General features: G+C 38.7%; 1 protein-coding gene across 1 annotated transcript; it reads left to right on the top strand.

Moving 5' to 3' along the window:
• The first annotated feature begins 2,772 nt into the window (after positions 1 to 2,772).
• LOC146972115 (complement C4-B-like) lies at positions 2,773 to 16,474 on the top strand. Its single transcript, XM_085801935.1, is given in 42 exon segments — positions 2,773 to 2,930; positions 3,305 to 3,494; positions 3,577 to 3,754; positions 3,831 to 3,901; positions 3,971 to 4,059; positions 4,157 to 4,239; positions 4,341 to 4,428; positions 4,844 to 4,967; positions 5,087 to 5,228; positions 6,240 to 6,352; positions 6,445 to 6,603; positions 6,687 to 6,854; positions 6,944 to 7,138; positions 7,382 to 7,528; positions 7,629 to 7,752; positions 7,949 to 8,020; positions 8,117 to 8,329; positions 9,279 to 9,393; positions 9,590 to 9,660; positions 9,761 to 9,900; positions 10,019 to 10,234; positions 10,335 to 10,386; positions 10,486 to 10,575; positions 10,669 to 10,872; positions 11,345 to 11,420; positions 11,949 to 12,111; positions 12,228 to 12,323; positions 12,797 to 12,959; positions 13,104 to 13,297; positions 13,518 to 13,673; positions 13,766 to 13,825; positions 13,913 to 13,943; positions 13,946 to 14,002; positions 14,084 to 14,213; positions 14,353 to 14,443; positions 15,118 to 15,192; positions 15,265 to 15,367; positions 15,477 to 15,566; positions 15,671 to 15,775; positions 15,882 to 15,965; positions 16,090 to 16,222; positions 16,298 to 16,474. Coding segments are annotated over 42 exon segments (5,064 nt in total). The 5' UTR covers positions 2,773 to 2,859; the 3' UTR covers positions 16,440 to 16,474.
• The last annotated feature ends 1,524 nt before the right edge of the window (positions 16,475 to 17,998 follow it).

The raw sequence follows: 17,998 nt of genomic DNA, 5'->3' as shown, positions 1-17,998 counted from the left end.
ATCACTCCCATCATCAAAAAACCCGGTCTGGACCCTGACAACCCAAATAACTTCCGCCCCATCTCCAATCTCCCCTTCCTGTCAAAAATCCTGGAACGTGCTGTCGCCTCACAACTCACAACCCACCTCACCTGCAATAACCTGTTTGAATCATTCCAATCTGGTTTCCGTACAAAACACAGCACCGAGACAGCCCTCCTGAAAGTCACCAACGACCTCCTCCTCTCCTCAGACTCCGGACACCTCACCATCCTCATCCTCCTCGACCTCACAGCAGCCTTCGACACCATCAACCACTCCATCCTGCTCTCCCGTCTGGAATCCTCTCTCCACATCACTGGCACAGCACTCTCCTGGTTACACTCCTACCTCTCCAACCGACAACAGTTCATCAGCATCAACAACTGCACCTCCACCACCGCTCCCCTGTCACAAGGTGTCCCCCAGGGGTCGGTGCTTGGTCCCCTCCTCTTCATCCTCTACATCCTCCCCCTTGGCCAGATCATCCGTCAACATGGACTCCATTTTCACTGTTACGCCGACGATATCCAACTGTACATCTCCACCAAAGCCATCACCAACAACACCCACTCCACCCTCAGCAACTGTCTCACAGAAATTAAATCTTGGATGCAAACAAACTATCTTCAACTGAACAGTGACAAATCGGACATAATCATCATTGACCCCACATCCCGCACTAAAGCCAGCCACAACTTCTCCCTCACCTTTGATAACTGCACTTTGTCTCCCTCATCCCACACCCGCAACCTAGGAATCATCTTCGACAGTAAGCTAAGGTTTGACCTCCACATCAATCACATCACCAAGACCGCCTTCTTCCACCTCAAGAACATCGCCCGTCTCCGCCCCTCACTCACCTTCTCTGCTGCAGAAACCCTCATCCATGCATTCATCACATCCAGACTGGACTACTGCAACAGCATCCTCTATGGTTCACCATCCAAACTCCTCAATAAACTGCAATACATCCAAAACTCAGCCGCACGCCTGCTCACCTACACCCGCTCTAGAGATCACATCACCCCCGTCCTCCGTGACCTGCACTGGCTGCCCATCACTCACCGCATACAGTTCAAAATCATCCTCCTCACACACAAAGCACTTAATAACCTGGCCCCCCCCTACCTCACAGACCTGCTCCATCACCACACCCCCTCCCGCGACCTCCGCTCATCCGAAGGAAACATCCTGTCACTACCCACACGGACCAAGCACCGAACCTGGGGGGACAGAGCCTTCTCCATCACTGCCCCCTCCCTCTGGAACTCACTCCCCAAACCCATCCGCACCTGCACTCACCTCCCAACATTTAAGACCATGCTAAAAACACACCTTTTTAAATCAGCTTTTAATACATAATTTCTGTGTGTGTTTTATATTGTTTTCTATGTTTTATACTGTCTTTGCTGCTTTTAATTGAATGTCTTGCGTTCTTAACTGCATTTATTGTATGTAAAGTGTCTTTGAGCTTTTGGAAAAGCGCTTATAAATAAAATGTATTATTATTATTATTATTATTATTACAAGTCGTTCCGACGAAATTAGATCCAGCCAAGAGCCGCGTATATCCCTATAATGCGAGTCTACAGGGCAGCGGAAGAATGCAGCCTCTAAATAACACATCTGCCGCGAAACTCGTTCATTTCACCAATATTTTGTCATGATCCATGGTTATGATAAGCTAGTGCTATTCCCCTCTGAGTCCGGGGTTATCTGTTATCAACATCCGGGGTCTGTAGGTTGACCTACTGTAACCTCTGACCTGGATGATATCATTTCCGAGCGGCGGCTTGTTTACCTGAAAGTTGCTAATGCTACAGTTCGTTTCTGCATGTTTCAAAATTGTCAGAACAAAATGATCTGCTGGACGAAGTTCAGCGCTTCCTCTCCGCAACCTGGACTTAAAGCTCTGGCCAGTTGCGCTAAAAATGGACCCAAATGCCGAAGTGGAATAATTATTATCAGAATGAGCCAGGCAGCGGCACAAAATATTGGTGAAATTAACGAGTTTCGTGGCAAATATTATGTGTTATTTAAAGGCTGCATTCCGTTGCCCCATAGACTGGCATTATACGCGGCTCTCTGCTGGATCTAATTTCGTCGGAACGACTTGTAACACCAAGTTATGGGTGAGTAAATGATCGTATTTTATGCTAGAAATAAGATCCAGATTGTAAAGAACGGGGCAATTCCCCTTTAATAATGAACTTGCAACTTCATCTAGACTGGCAAGTAAATTGCTGTAAGTGCTAACTACAGGGGAAAAAAATCAGCCACTATTACTCCCAACTATAGGCTCCCAACTGTATCTTTCAGCTGTTTATTTTGAAGAAGAAAAAAAAGGCTCTTATCTCTTATCCAGAGTCACACTGCCATGTTTTAGCTAGCCTACTGAATCAAAACAGAACTCAATGAACCAAGTTTCAATTTCTTGGAAATCACATGTTCTGGGCGAAATCTGTCTCACTTTCAACAACCAATGAGAGCATGGTTACACTGTAAACAGAAACAGATGACTTTTAATGCTGCAAGCCAAAACAAAATAGACTTTAATAAATAAAACATGCAATCTGGAGACATGCCTGTACGAATGTGTTGATGATGATTATTTTCTCAGTTTATGTACTGCCAGATGGCACATACTACATGAGACTGAGGAATGATATTTTCTTGGAGGAAAATGAACATAGGGAAGGCATGAAGAGATCCAGTAGTTGTGTAATACAGGGGTGGAAAACCTAGAAAAACCTCAGTTGATCAAAGTCCTGTGTCAGAACCATAGACTGTATAAAAGAACAGGTCAGGTCAGAACAGGCAAGACACAGAGGCTGCACAATGAAACGAAATATCTTTTCCATACTGGTCCTGATCATGACTGTGGATTCAGGGTGCTCAACGGAGGACAGGTAATTGTGAAATCTAGATTATATAATAATGCAACTCAATGCTGACCTATTTTTGCTTTGTCCATTGTAGAATTTCTCAATAATTTAATGTCAACATACTGAATTGTGTGGAAAAAAGGAGCCCGCACACCAGTCTGTAGCTCCTGTGACAGTTTTATTGTTTTATTGTATTTTGGGATGTGCGTGTTTTTGTGTCTAACATGCTGAATTCACATTACACTAATATTTTAGGTAGAGATTAGATTCGAAGATTTTATTTTAATTATTTTGTCAAAATCAACGTGCAGCTTTGCAGATGTATTTTTGGGCACAGAAGTTGCAACATAGCAGTGGTGGATACTAGAGTGAGAGTTATTTTTCATCTCTGTGTGCAGATTCTTCATCTCAGCTCCCAATGTGTTTCATGTGGGAGTTAATGAGACAGTGTTTGTCCAGATGGGAAAACCTTATCTGAACAGGATAGTCACTCTCCATCTGGAGGATGTGAATACTGGTACTCCTCTGTCTAATAGTAAAATGGTTCGTTGCACTGATGAAGGGGATGTCCAAACAGTTGAGCTGAAGGTATGACTTTCCTTACTCACTGAAAGCTAAAAAATTTGACTGAAATGCCATAAACCCAAACTATGAATTTGCATATTTACAGATAGAAATGGAAACTATGTTACAATTTGGGCCTCCAAAAAATCAACCTAGCATTGCTCTGCTGGTGGCAGAGAGCGGGACATTCAGTGAAAGAAAAACAACAAAGGTCCTGTTATCAAAACACAGAGGCTATATCTTCATTCAGACTGACCAGCCAATGTACAACCCAACACAGAAAGGTAAAAGGACAATCAACAAATGTGAAGAAATGTAAAACAGTAAGGATTAAAGCTATGTTCATTATTTATCTTTTAGTGCGATGTAGGATATTCACTCTTGACCACACATTCAGGCCTCATGAGGAAGCAATCTACATAACAGTATTTGTGAGTACATAATACATTTTCTTGAGAAAATAAAGAGGACTGCAAACTGATCCATGCTTTTTATTGCAGAATGCTGATGGAAACAGAGTAATGAAGTCTCAAAAATCTGCAAAGGGCGGACTACTCAGGGAAACATTCACCATACCTGATATCTCTAAGTACTAACTCACACAATATGACAGAACAAGTAACACTGAAATAATAAATAATTGTTATTGACATATTGTGACATGGTAATTTATATTTTGTTTATAGAACAGGCACATGGAGGATTACAGCACACTATCAAGGTGATGAAGTAAACGCAGTTTCTCGAGAATTCGAAGTACAAGAATTTGGTAAGCTACAAGTAGTTTTCTTTTCTTTCGATTTTTTTAAACATACTGTATACCATTTACTGTAATTCCAAATAAAATCTTTTTATTGTTACACACACTAGTTCTACCAAGTTTTGAGGTGAACATTCAAATGAAGGAGGACTATATTTTGCCAAGTACTGAAAAGCTGGCTTTCACCATCTCAGCCATGTAAGTGTTGATTCATTTCCCAATCTGTTTACTGCTGACATTTTGTCGTATAGTTTGAATTATTAATATTTACAACAATATGAGTGAGCCGATGATACACTACGGTGTTTACATGTGTCTAGTCCAGTAGCTCCTTAAAAATTGCATTAAACATTCTTTGTGGAGCTGAAGAAATATAGTGTGAAGTAATTTGAATCAGTTAATACAAAGATTTAAAAGAATGTTTCAATATTTTAATAATGCTTAATGCTGAGTCCATATGATCTACAATAGACTAATGTTGCCCATCAAGTTGGGCTACTCGTTTCAAGCCTATTTTTCATAATTCCTTTTTATATTTATTGATATATCCTTTATAGAATTCTTGTTCTAACATCACTGAAACAAAAGTAATTCAATTTATTTTTCTATCTAGGTATTCATATGGTGAGAAAGTTAAAGGGGCTTACCACTGTCAGTTTGGAGTGGTAGAAAAAAGCAGACCCCATGTTCAAAAAATAAAGCCTGTCTTTATCAGGGGGCTGAAGCTGACTGGCTCGGTGAGGAAACTAAAGAGTAAAATGCAGCTCATTTCAAGATCTGATACTGGCTGTCAACATATTGCATCTCTTGTGTGTTTCATTACATCAGACCCAACAATTTCTGCTTTTTCTTGCAGACCCAGGATGGAACTGCAGAGGTTTCTCAGTCTATAGCAAAGATAAGTGATCAACTCCAAAAGGAGATGAATCAAACCCTCTTTGATTTATGGCAAAAGGAAGCACAACTCTATATGAGAGTGTTTGTCACCAACATACAAAGTAAGACACAGTATCCCAGAGAGACAAAACTGAATTAATAATATGAGTGTGTTATATTTATAAAAGATTATGTAACATCTATTTAAATTAAAATATAATTATTATCTCTTATGGCATAGAATGAATACATTTTATAATTCTTGTAAAAGAGTTGGTGGTTGTACAAAATGTTTAGTCTTGTTTGGAGTTAGATGGAAACAGAGATAGTTTCAGTTTCTTGTTATGAATCTCCAGGACACTATGTTGCAATTTAACACTGTAAGAGAAGTGTTAAGAAACAGCAGTTTGTAGCTATACAACTTCTTGTAAACTTCAAAGATGTTGAAATACTTTAGAGCAGGGGTGCCCAAATTCTTCTCAGTGAAGGACCAAAAATGAATTGGGGTGGAGGGTCGTGGACCAAAACTAAACATTTATGTTGCACTGCATTAAATTAAATATGCCTTTAGACTAATTGTGCAAAATAAACACTCGAACAAAGTAATTTTGAAATCACTATTGATTATTGTGTTTCACTGCAAAGCAAAGTTACTTGTACTGGTACTCTGGATGAGAAGGGCATTGTCTGCGTCGTCCCTGGAGAAGCAGAGTAGTGTGAATGTGAATTTGTTGCCGTTGCCGGTACCAGCCCAGTCTCACTGCTCCTCTCACACACACACGAGTGTCCTGTGCTGGGCCGCACAGCCAACCAGCCTCCCCTCCCCAGTTCCAAAGCTCTGGAGAAAGTTCCAAAGCTCCCGGCAAGGGCAACTGCACCATAAATAATAATAATTTTAAAGATTAAAAATGATAGGCCCCAAATTGGGCAGCCCTGCTGTAGAGGTTATAGGCTACATAATCTATTAAATTGAATTCTTTGAAAAAAATTCCCCAAACTACAAAATATACTCATGAAATATAACATCTAATTACATTTTTCAGCAGATCAAAAATGGTCCTGTCATACACTGATATATGCACAAAGCTGTTTATTAATTATTGTTCCTTGTGGTTGTTGTTGTTGTGTCCCAGGTGGTGAAATGCAAGAAGCAGAAGTTTATCTTCCTTTCCTCTCTCACAAATACACCATGGATCTCTCTCGAACTCGCTCATACTTTGTATATGGATTTCCACTTGATGTGGTGGTATGCACAAAACTAACAGATGGATACACAGCTGAGTAGAAGACTGATATTGTTTTGTATTTCTATGTAAAACATTGTGTATGTTGTTCTAGGTGATCATGCGTCTCCCAGATGGCTCTCCAGCAGCTGATGTGCCAGTAAACATTGATGTACCGGGATCTGGAGAGAGCTCATTCCAAGGCGTTACTGACCAGGAGGGGGCAGTGTTTTATACCTTTAATATTGCAGCTACGTTTAGTATTAAAGTTAATGTTAGTATCTCCAACCTGGACTGAAGGTTTGCTCACATTTATGTTTGTTCAGTTTTAACTGTTTCCACCTCTGTCTCTGAAAGGTGACTGCAGAAGGCCTGCAGCAGGTGAAAAGAATTAGACGTGCAGCATCTCCAAGCGGCAGCTACCTTTATATAAGTATTACCAACAAGGTGTACTCTGTGAAGGAGTCATTTACAGTCACATACCACACCAAAAATGGTCCAAGTAATGGAAAAATATACTACATGGTGAGCCATATAAAATTAAATATACAAAAATGCATTTTGAGAAGGAGCTTTCATCATAATCATATATTTTTTGATTGTCTCTGTTGTAGGTCCTGAGCCGTGGGGTCATAATAAATAAGGAATCACTCAATATTAGTGGTAGTTCACTTAAATACAACCTGCCGATAACAGCTGATATGGTCCCATCCTTCCGTCTGATTGCCTACTTCTACAACCAGAATGATGAGATTGTTGCAGACTCAGTGTGGGTGGACGTCAGGGACGAATGTGAGATAAAGGTCAAGGTGGGTAAACAGAGTAGAGTGCAGCATGGGCAGAGTTGAGAGAGTGGACTGACAGAGCTTTAACACAGTCCATTTTTTCTGGCATTAGATGGTTGTCAGGAATGGAAAGTATATTATTCCATTCAGGCTGCTTTCTTGATCACATCCTTTGTCTTTATATGTGTAGTTTATGTGTACATTTAGAATTAACTTTGATAATAGATGACAGCATGTAAAATCCTCTGCATCTTAACTTTAATTTAGATAATACAAAAAGGATCCTCTGTACCTGGAGAAGACAAGCCCACGCTAGAATTTGATATAGATGAAGAGACAACCAAAGTGGCTTTGCTTGCTGTGGACAAGGCCTTCTACGGTCTCAAAGCTGATAATAAACTCACAGACAAACAGGTAACACTCTGCTTTCATGCTTTCTCTCTCTAAAATCAAAAATAATAATAAAAAGACATCCACATGTTAGAACAGAGCAAATCTAAACTCTTGTTCTCAGGTGTTTTCTGCTATGCAGTCATATGACCTTGGCTGCACATATGGTGGAGGTCATAACCCAAAATCTGTACTAAGAGATGCTGGCCTGTCTTTTGTGTCTCATTCCCAGTCAGAGTGGAGGCAGGGTATGACAAAAATATGTTTTCATCAAAATAACCGACATGTCCTTTCATGCTCTACTATGTTCCACTACCCTTTGTGACCAGTCTGTAACCACTAATGCAGAAAATCACTGAATTAGCTAGATTAATGTTTTCATAACACCATGCAAACCACTTACTTGTCTTACATGTTTTTATGTACACTGAACTACTTTTCTAGGTTTTCACTGTAATTCACAATTTGGACGAAAAAGACGCTCTGTGGACCTTCAACAGGAAATGATGACGTTAAGTAAGACAGCATTCGAGGACCATAACTTTGATCTGTGACAATATAAGACACTTTTTAAAGCACTATTTCATAAAAAATGTGTCTTCTTCCTTTCAGAGTCAAATTTTTCAGATGAAATACTTCAGGAGTGTTGTGCTGATGGGTTAACTCTGATCCCTATGGCACTAACATGTCAGGAAAGAGCGGAGAGAGTCTCTCTTGTGCAACAAAATGAAGCTTGCACAGATGCATTTTTACAATGCTGCATTGCAGGAGAGCGTCTGAGACAAAGAAAGATAGAAGAGGATGCCCTGAAAGGACTTGGCCGGAGTGAGATGAAATTATCACCAGGACATTACATATTTTTACAGTTTAACATTGTGTTACATTTTAATGTTAGGTTACATTCAATAGAGAAAAAGAGAGGGTTGCCCGCACACTCTTAAAGGAGGTCACAGTGATTTATTTAGCACTTGCACAAACGTTTTCGACCATGTGTGGTCTTCATCAGGTGCCAACAGAACAAAGGAACGCTCACACCCATATATAGGGTCACAGGTGTATGGGTGTGAGGTCCAATTAGGTGAGGAGGGGCGAGCCTGAAGGTAAGGGGCACATCCTTAAGCTTACAGTATTTAAATATACACTTTTAAATATATAGTTAGTTTTTAAATATAGAAAATCTTTTAAATATAGAAAACATCATACACTTATCATTAAACAATTGGGCCCAGAAAAACACAAATATAATCAGTGGGAACCCATTTGTAGTCAAAAAGTTTTTTTCATCATAGCAGTGAAACAATAATCAAATATTTCATAATCATGAGAGAAAAAAGTAAGTAAACAATGTGTATATAATCCAGAATGGATACCAATGCATAAACAACCAACATTACACATATAAAGGATCACCAAAGTTACAAAACAAATATTTGTTTTGTAACTTTGTACTTTTTTCTCTCATGATTATGAAATATTTGATTATTGTTTCGACCACACATGGTCGAAAACGTTTGTGCAAGTGCTAAATAAATCACTGTGACCTCCTTTAAGAGTGTGCGGGCAACCCTCTCTTTTACTACGTTACTTTTTATTGCCCTGCACCTCAATAGCCTACAGCATGATGTGCGTATAAAAACCTCCTTTTTCCAGGTTACATTCAATAGCCATAGCATGGTTATCACTGAGTTATATATATATATATATATATATATATATATATATATATATATATATATATATATATATATATATATACTGTATTCTGTCTTTTTAGCTGCAACAGCAACTGATATTGAAGAATTTTTTTTGGATACCACTCGTCAAAGGATTAGACAACATTTCCCTCCAAGCTTTTTATTCAGAGAAGAAGATGCACATGGCAAACTCAGGTAAGAGGTGGACTTTCAAAAGAGTTTTAATGCTTTTTATTTTTTATTTTAAATATCTAAATGTGTTAATTACAACCACTGCAACCATAGTTTTACATTTGTTACCATGGGGACTATTTCTGCAGTGTGAACTATACACTTTTATCAGATGCATTTCACAGCCGTTGATTTACTTTAACTTGAAAAACTCTTTCAGTGTTCTTTTGCCTCTACCTGATTCCATCACCACATGGGAAATCCAGGTCATCACATTATCTAAAACCAGTGGTGAAACATTATCCAACTTCAAAAATACATCTTGGATATTTGACCAAAGATATAACTGCATTATTATTGATAACTGCAACTGACTTTATGTTTCATTCAGGTCTCTGTGTAGTGAAACCATCTGAGGTTAGAGCATTTAAGAAGACCTTTGTGTCTCTGAGACTGCCTTACTCAGTAAGAAAATATGAGCAAATATCTATTTCACCTGTTATCTACAACTATGGGGATACAAAACTAACGGTAGGTATAGAAACATAATTTCTCATAACAACAATCACATCAGTAATGATAATGTGATTTGTGTGACCTATGGTCTGACGTACGACTCATGACTCATCTCACCACCTGCATTTCATAGCTGGCTGTTCATATGGAACAAGTTGAAGGACTCTGCTCTCCTGGCTCAGCGACCACTTCAAGTTATGTTAACATCGATGTGAAACCACATTCCTCCCAGTTTGTCACTTTTTCTGCTGTCCCCATGGTAACTGGCCCAATTCCCATCAAAATACGTGTCTTTGACATAGAGAATGACAATAACATAGATGCAATTCAAAAGACTCTGAATGTATTGGTAAGTATATTACTTTATCCCTGCACAGTCTTATATAGTAAATATACCAACATGGCATGTGATGCGCTGTAATTTGGCTTCCTGTTTTCTAATGTTGTAGGCAGAAGGATTAGAACAAAGACATGAGAAAACCCATATGATTAAATTAGACGGTGAGTTATTGCAGTGCTGATCAGTTTTAATTAGTGATACCTGATCATTTTTTCCCAATACATTTGCTTAAATCAGTTTACTTCTCTTTGTTGTAAAAGGGACGGGCCTAAGGACTTTGACAATTGATGGGACTTTACCAGATGAAATAATCCCAGACTCCACCTCCAATATCTTCATTTCAGTGGAAGGTTTGTACTGTTAGACACAGACATACAAGACATGCAACTCATGGATCTTTGTAAATTAAAGTATCTTACCTGTTTGATGTTCTCACCTGACAGATAATGGATTTGGTTCACAAGCCGTGAACCTTCTGTCTCCTGAGAGGGCTGCAAGTCTGATTCAGTTGCCTACAGGATGTTGTGAACAGACAATGTCAGGACTCGCTCCTACAGCTGCAGCCCTCCGCTATTTTGACCTGAGTAAGCAATGGTTTAACCTGCCACCAGATGCCAAAAAAGATGCTCTTGATAAAATTGAGAAAGGTACAAACACAACATCAAAAATTCAATAATTTCATATTAATAATCATAATGATAATCATTATTCTTTTTGCTTTTGTTTTTGCTTTTTTTGTGATGAGTATCATAAAATGGGTATAGGTGTAAATAAGCCTAGCTTCTACCTACACTCTTTCAGTGCCTTTAAATGTACCGAAATAAACACATTCATTCATTTAAAAATATGTCCATACCTTTTTTCTGTAAATAAATTCACACAAAATTAATCCAGGTTTCTCTCACACTCTCAACACACCATGCGTCATGGCAACATTTGACCAGATTGCCATGAAATTTGTACCTGACACCTACACCACCCTTGTACCACTGTAGTATTGTCAACCCACAAACTGAACACATTCCCAGCTAAATACTAGAGCCAGATTCTTGGTCATAGTTGAGAACTCTACCATGGGATGTGATACATTTTTTAAACAAAGACTTATCTCTTTGTCAGGTTATGTAAGGGTTCTAGGTTTCAAGGAACCTAATGGATCTTATCAACCATGGTATTCAGACAAGTCTAGTGTTTGGTAAGTATTTGTTTCATTTTGCATTATTGCTTTTTGATCTGAGGTAGTCATTTGTGCATATGTTGAAACCTGCATATACAACAAAAGTCTTTGGACAACAATAAATTACAGATATGGGCGTCCTTTTAGGTTTTAGATTTTACAAGAGACTGTGAACTGAGACTCATATTTAAATGGGTTAGGGTTTGTCTTTGTTGTTGTTAAAGATTCATTGTACAAACAATTGGACAGACATTGTTCTGACAATTCATGTATTATTAGCCCAAAGCAAATTACTTCATATTATTTTAATGCCACTGATGTTATTGGGAGCCATCACAGATTTTATTATATGTTCAAACTTGTTTTATAGTAGGCTATGTACAGGCTTGTGTATCTTTCAGCTGCTCCCATATTTTATTTGATATTCTATGTTTTTACTATCAAACAGAAAATGTATGGTTTAAGTTGGTCACATATCTCACATAAGGAATCCATTTCCTCTTCCATCCACTTTGCTCAATCATTTTTCTTTCCCCTTGTCCTCAGGCTGACTGCCTTTGTGTTGAAAGTTTTTTCATTGGTGGCACAGCATCAGCCGGCCCAAACATCAGCAGATGAGATCAGACACACAGTCAATTACTTGCTGTCAGTACAGAATATTGACGGCTCATTCAGTGACCCACATCCTGTGTTACACAGATATGTCCTGGTAACCCTACCTTACACCGAACATACAAATACACATACGTCGATAAAGATAAACTGTAAGCAGCAGTTATTTGAATGCATGAGTTGCCTGAAATTTTCTATGTATATTATATCTAGAAAGGCAAAGATCGGGAGGCATCCATGACCGCTTTTGTAACTCTTGCACTGCAGAAGTCCCTTCAATTCCTGCAAAATGAAGCACAAGATGATGTGGTGAGATGATCTAAAGATTTAATGTCCTGAATGCTGGGATTGCTTGCCCACTGCCACACTGTCAAATAAATAGTTTTGCAGTTTTATGGATTCAAGTTGGGGTAAATGCATTTTACAGTAGTGCTACTATGATATACATTAAACTTCTGTAAAAATGTTGGGTTACAACCAAATTCCTGCAGAACTAATTACATTTCATTCTGTTTTGAGCAAATGATAGCACACTAACTTTCTAAAATAAGGGAAACAAATATAGGCTACCTGCTGAAGATCCACACATCTGCATTTTTAGTGTGTTAGCTTGAGCATTTAGCCCTAAATGCTGTTGTATTCTGGTCCAGCTTTGCAGTAGGAGCCTACTGCAACTGTGGCCTTGTTATTGTTGTAGTTTTCAATGTATTTTATATGAGCTGTAGTTAGAGCATCATTTGCCAGTGATATGAAATGAATGCCTTTGCACTACCCTTTTCCAGAAAGCAAGTATTTCAAACTCAACCACGTATCTGATGTCAAACCTGGAGGAGCTTCAGCATCCCTATGCTGTTGCCATTACAGCTTACTGTCTCTCAGTCTGCCAGCCTGAGCGAACTGGCCCTTCAACTGTCTGGACAAGACTTCAAGCAATGGCTACAGAACGTATGTTTGTATGTATGTCAAGATATATGGATTGAATAAACTGTGAGAAAGGGGCTGACTTTATAAAATCCACAGACTATCAGCAAGTGCTGTTGTTTGAGTTGTGATATTTTTCTTATATATGTTTTTTTTCTCTATTGACAGGAAAGGATGGATGTTATCTGTGGACAACTGATACCAGAATTAAGAATCAAGAGAGGGCAGATGCCATCACAGTAGAGACAACAGCCTATGCCCTTCTAACTGCAGTGGAACTAAGTCAGACCCAGTGGGCAGACAAAGCAGCCTGCTGGTTAATCTCCCAAGAAAACTATTTTGGAACTTTCCGATCGACACAGGTGAATGCGAGATCATAATTTCTTAATACAGTAATTGTTTGGACTTGGCCCCTGTATACTTACCCATACCATGCAGTGTAGTCCAAATGAAGATGAAGAGTAGGCCTACATATGTTGTGAATAAGACAAAAGGTTTAGCACACTGGTCTCCAGATTAGATGTGCATGCACTTCCTTCAGAGTAGATTTGTTACCATAATATTCATGTTGTTTGTGTCAAGGATACTGTCATGGCACTGGAAGCTCTTGCAGAGTATGATCTAAAGAGGTCCAACAATCCTACAGCAAATCTATCAGCAGAGTTCAGAGTCTTGGGGAGGAATGACATTGCAACACTGGCACTGGCAAACAAAGAAAAGGTGGAAATAGACTTGAAGGTACCGTAAAGCATTTCAATAGTACATTTAGAAACACTTAGATATTTAACCTCATTCTGAAAGTATTTATTTTTTTGTTGTGTCTGTCGCAGAAATTCTCTGGGAACAACATTGATGTGAAGTTGTCAGGAGAAGGAGAAGCCAAACTAAAAGTAGGTTTCATTCATTTCTGTTCATGTGCTGAACATGCACAGAAATGAATGAATTCATTTATGAAAAATCACCCCCCTCCATCAAAGGTTGTTAAGGCTTACCATGTACTGGAACCCAAGAGAGATGTGCTGATCTGTCCCTCAGTGTCACAGTGGAGGGAAAAGTAAAGTACACTGGTGAGTTTTTATCACTGACAGTCACCTATACAGGTATTGATGATAGAAGCCAGACTGTCACATCAACCTCTGTCTCTTTAGATAAGGTCATAGACACGTATGATTACTATGATGACGACGATGTTAATGAGGACGCTCGCACAAGAAGCAGAAGAGATCTGGGTAACAATGCAATTGCAGACGACACTGTCACCTACACAGTCTGTGTCAGGTTAGTTACATAAGACTCATCACCTTTGTAAGCCTCAATGACATGTGAAGGGAAAACATCATGAATCTTGATTTGCATCTCTCGGGTGTGTGTGTGTGTGTGTGTGTGTGTGTGTGTGTGTGTGTGTGTGTGTGTGTAGCCATAACCCAGACAACAACCTCACAGGAATGGGCATTGCTGACATCACACTACTGAGTGGATTTGAGGCTGTAATTGAGGACCTGAACAGGGTTAGTATGTCTCTCTCCTCCTCGTCTTAACCACTGTCAACCTCAGTGAGACACATTTTTGACATGTTCCCTGTAAAATTAGCTGTGGTGATTGGCAGTTGGGAGTGTGGTTTGAATGGACATGAAACTCTCCACTATCATTACATTGTGGAAACACTTACAGGGCTAGTTTGGGTTATTTGACGTGGGGTGGTTGTTGTGCACAGGGAAAATGGGAAAGCGAAGTGTTAGAGACAATTTCCACCATTGAACTTTTGTATTAGTGCCCACCTGTACTATTACCCCACAGCCAAAGGTCAGCTGTACTGTATGAATCAAAGAGTGGCATAATAGAGGTTGATAGGTTATGTTTTTTGAGCATATTTTCTGATTCATCTGGTTTACACATCTGTTTCTTAATCACAGCAATAGCAGCCAAATTTCATGTGTGTTGTTGTATTTACAGGTGTTGCCAAACTGACAGAAAAAAGACAAAAAAAAGACATAAATTTATGGGATCGTAACAGATTAAAGATTGAATGAAAGACATGTTCAGAACCAATGCAATGCTCTCCACTTGCTTTGCACTAGAACTCAAAACACTGGCAACTATTCCATTCCATGAAAATGCATTTGACAAAGAAAAAAGGTAAGAGGAAGTAATACCAAAATGTTTGATTTCTTTCTCCTCTCAGCTAACAAAAGTGCCTGAGCAATACATTTCCCATTATGAAGTTTCTCATGGAAGGGTGGTGATCTACTTCAATGAGGTAAAAATTTGATATATTTACATTAAGATTTTTTTTTCATTTTGAATACTAAAAGACTTCTTCCCTTTTTAGCATTTTAAGCCAAAGGAATGTATTAGTTTTGATGCTAAACAGAAAGTGCCCATCGGCCTCCTGCAGCCGGCTCCAGCTGTGTTTTATGACTATTATGAACCAGGTAAGCTTTTTGCTTCTCTATTTTCAATTCAATTTTCAATTTTAGGATAAAGATGAGATATTTGTATAATTTACCGAGAACACATGAGTTTACAGAGCTTTCTTTGTAGACCGCAAGTGCACTGTGTTCTACTCTGCCCCCCAAAGAAGCCGGATGGTCTCTAGACTGTGTTCAGAGGATGTGTGCCAATGTGCTGAAAGTAAGTCATATAACTCTGCGACCTGAACCGACAAATGCCTGTCAATTAAGTTTTGTCCTTAAGGTTTGAACAAACAAGTAAAAGTTTGCCTTCTTCGTCTTTAGGACCCTGTCATAAACTAAAATGGACATTTAAATCAGGGAGAAATAAAGCACTGACAAAGAATAACCGTGTAGAACATGCTTGCTTCTTCCCTACGGTAGATTACGGTCAGTACTGCACACCACACACTATGATGAAGTATCCGTTATCAACTTGACTCATTTCAGATAAAGGGTTGATTGGTTTAATTGATTGATTTTTGTTTCATTTCAGCATACATTGTTGAAGTTTTCAGTGAATCTTACAAAACCAACTTTGTGCTATACAACACAACTGTAAGGGATGTACTCAGATATCGTAAGTAGCCTACACTCTGACCAGAAACCTGATGATGTAACCCTGACCTTCAAATGGTTTTGTCCCATTACATTTAAACTGGGAGGAACTTTGATCAACACATTGACCGTCATCTGTTCACCAGATGGAGATATACACGTGAAGGAAAATTCTGTTCGAGTCATCGTTAAGAGGCGTAGTTGTAAAGAACAGTTAGATTTGGGAAAGCAGTATCTCATCATGGGCAAAGATGGCACGACAACTGACCCAAATGGAATGTGAGTATAATCAATGGCACAATGACATGACACTGATTGATCCTCGTTTTGTTCACTCTCTTCCTCTTTATGTAGGATGCAGTACCTGTTGGAATCAAACACCTGGGTTGAAAAAACGCCTTCTAAAGAAGAGTGTCAAAAAACTGCCAATCAACAGGCCTGCAGAGGGTTCAATTTATTCAGAAATGAATACAAGTTAGATGGCTGCAGACAGTGAAACAGTTGTCAAACAAATCTGTAACAAGTCTCAGTTATCAAGAGAGAGATGCACAGTCAGCGTGGATGTTGACAACTCTTTTCTTACTGCTCTGAATTGGTCATCAGAGCCATGAAAGTATAATAAAAGAAAACATCCATAGGTACTGAAACCCAATAAAAAATGAATTTATATCATGTAATGTGATGTTCATATTACTTTATGATATATGCTATACATAATATCATGATGTTTATATTTGATATTACAGCATGTAACATATAGCCATTAACTGTAATTCTTAATGTCCATCATGTATTGCATGACATAGATCTGATAAATAAAGAAAACCATATTTCTGTAAAGAAGTACCATTCTATGTGTATTTTTTGTTCAACTATTATATTATATTATTATAATTTAATTTATCCATGGTAAATCATCAGTCTATTTAAAACGGTCAGGTGAAACAATCAGATTAATGAACAAATCATTGAAACTTTATTTCTCACCTAAAGAGGTGGATCCACCCTCTGAATGCTGCCCTTATACAGTACGTATGTTGCTGGTTAAAGCATACATGTTGAGAGAATGATTTGAAATGACATTCAACATTTCCACAAATAGAGTGCATCCACATTTATCCACTAGGTCTTTCATGTCCCTCCAAACACTGTGATTCAGTTCGGTGCGCCTGTTTGATTTAACTTTCCTGCTGAATATATTTATTTTTTTGTTTTTTTACTGGCAGTAAATGATCTGAGAAGGGTCTCTGTGCTCAATGCAGCCCCCCTCAAAGTCCCCCCCTCCTTACTTAACATCTGCAAGGTGAGGAAAAAGGGAGAGGGGGAGTGGTTTTGGGTGTATGGGACTAAGTTGCTCCCAGTGAAATTACGCTGTGTCAGGAATTGGATCAGTCATCACCTCATAAGGATAAAAGCTCTCTATTAGAGAAAGTTGATATGTCCTGTGGCTAGAAACATGCTGCAGAAGATTGAAAGTGCAATCATAATTTAAAATGTTAAGTTAAGTTATAGTTACAGTAATACAGAGAGATGATGGGAGAAAACGAGGAGGGAGGGAGCGGTGCAGAAGGGGGAAGAGGGGGGTATGGGCGGAGAGATGAGGAACAAGCAAGGGCTTATGTGCTTATATTATTCTAATCTCTGAGGCCCGGTCCAATGTAAGCAACACGGGAGTACTGACCATCACTTCAATCACAGCCAGATCAATGGCTGCACTGTTTAGGCTTTTGCCATCAGACATTTTATTAAATTTGAATCAATAAGGGGTAAATAAATACGCAGACGTCAGCATCACACATTTTCATCTGGGGATTACTTTAGTGCACTACTGGCCTGGGGCAAAAGCACATCTGAAAAATAAAAAAAAGTATTATTTATAAGTATTATTTTCACTTTCACTTTCAGTAATCAATGGTTTGTTGTGATTGTCAGAAGAAATATTTGGAATTTATTTATTTCTTATCTCTATACATTTGCAGATTACTTCTCTGTGCAACACAATAAAATACAAATAAACTGTTCACAAAGACAGATTGACTGCAGTATGACAGAGAT

This window comes from Trachurus japonicus, chromosome 16, assembly GCF_045865225.1.
Source record: "Trachurus japonicus isolate A0001 chromosome 16, Traja_1.0".
In the NCBI taxonomy this organism is placed as follows: Eukaryota; Metazoa; Chordata; class Actinopteri; order Carangiformes; family Carangidae; genus Trachurus; species Trachurus japonicus.
Note: the sequence above shows the minus strand (reverse complement) of the source record. Positions and strands in the feature narration are given on the sequence as shown.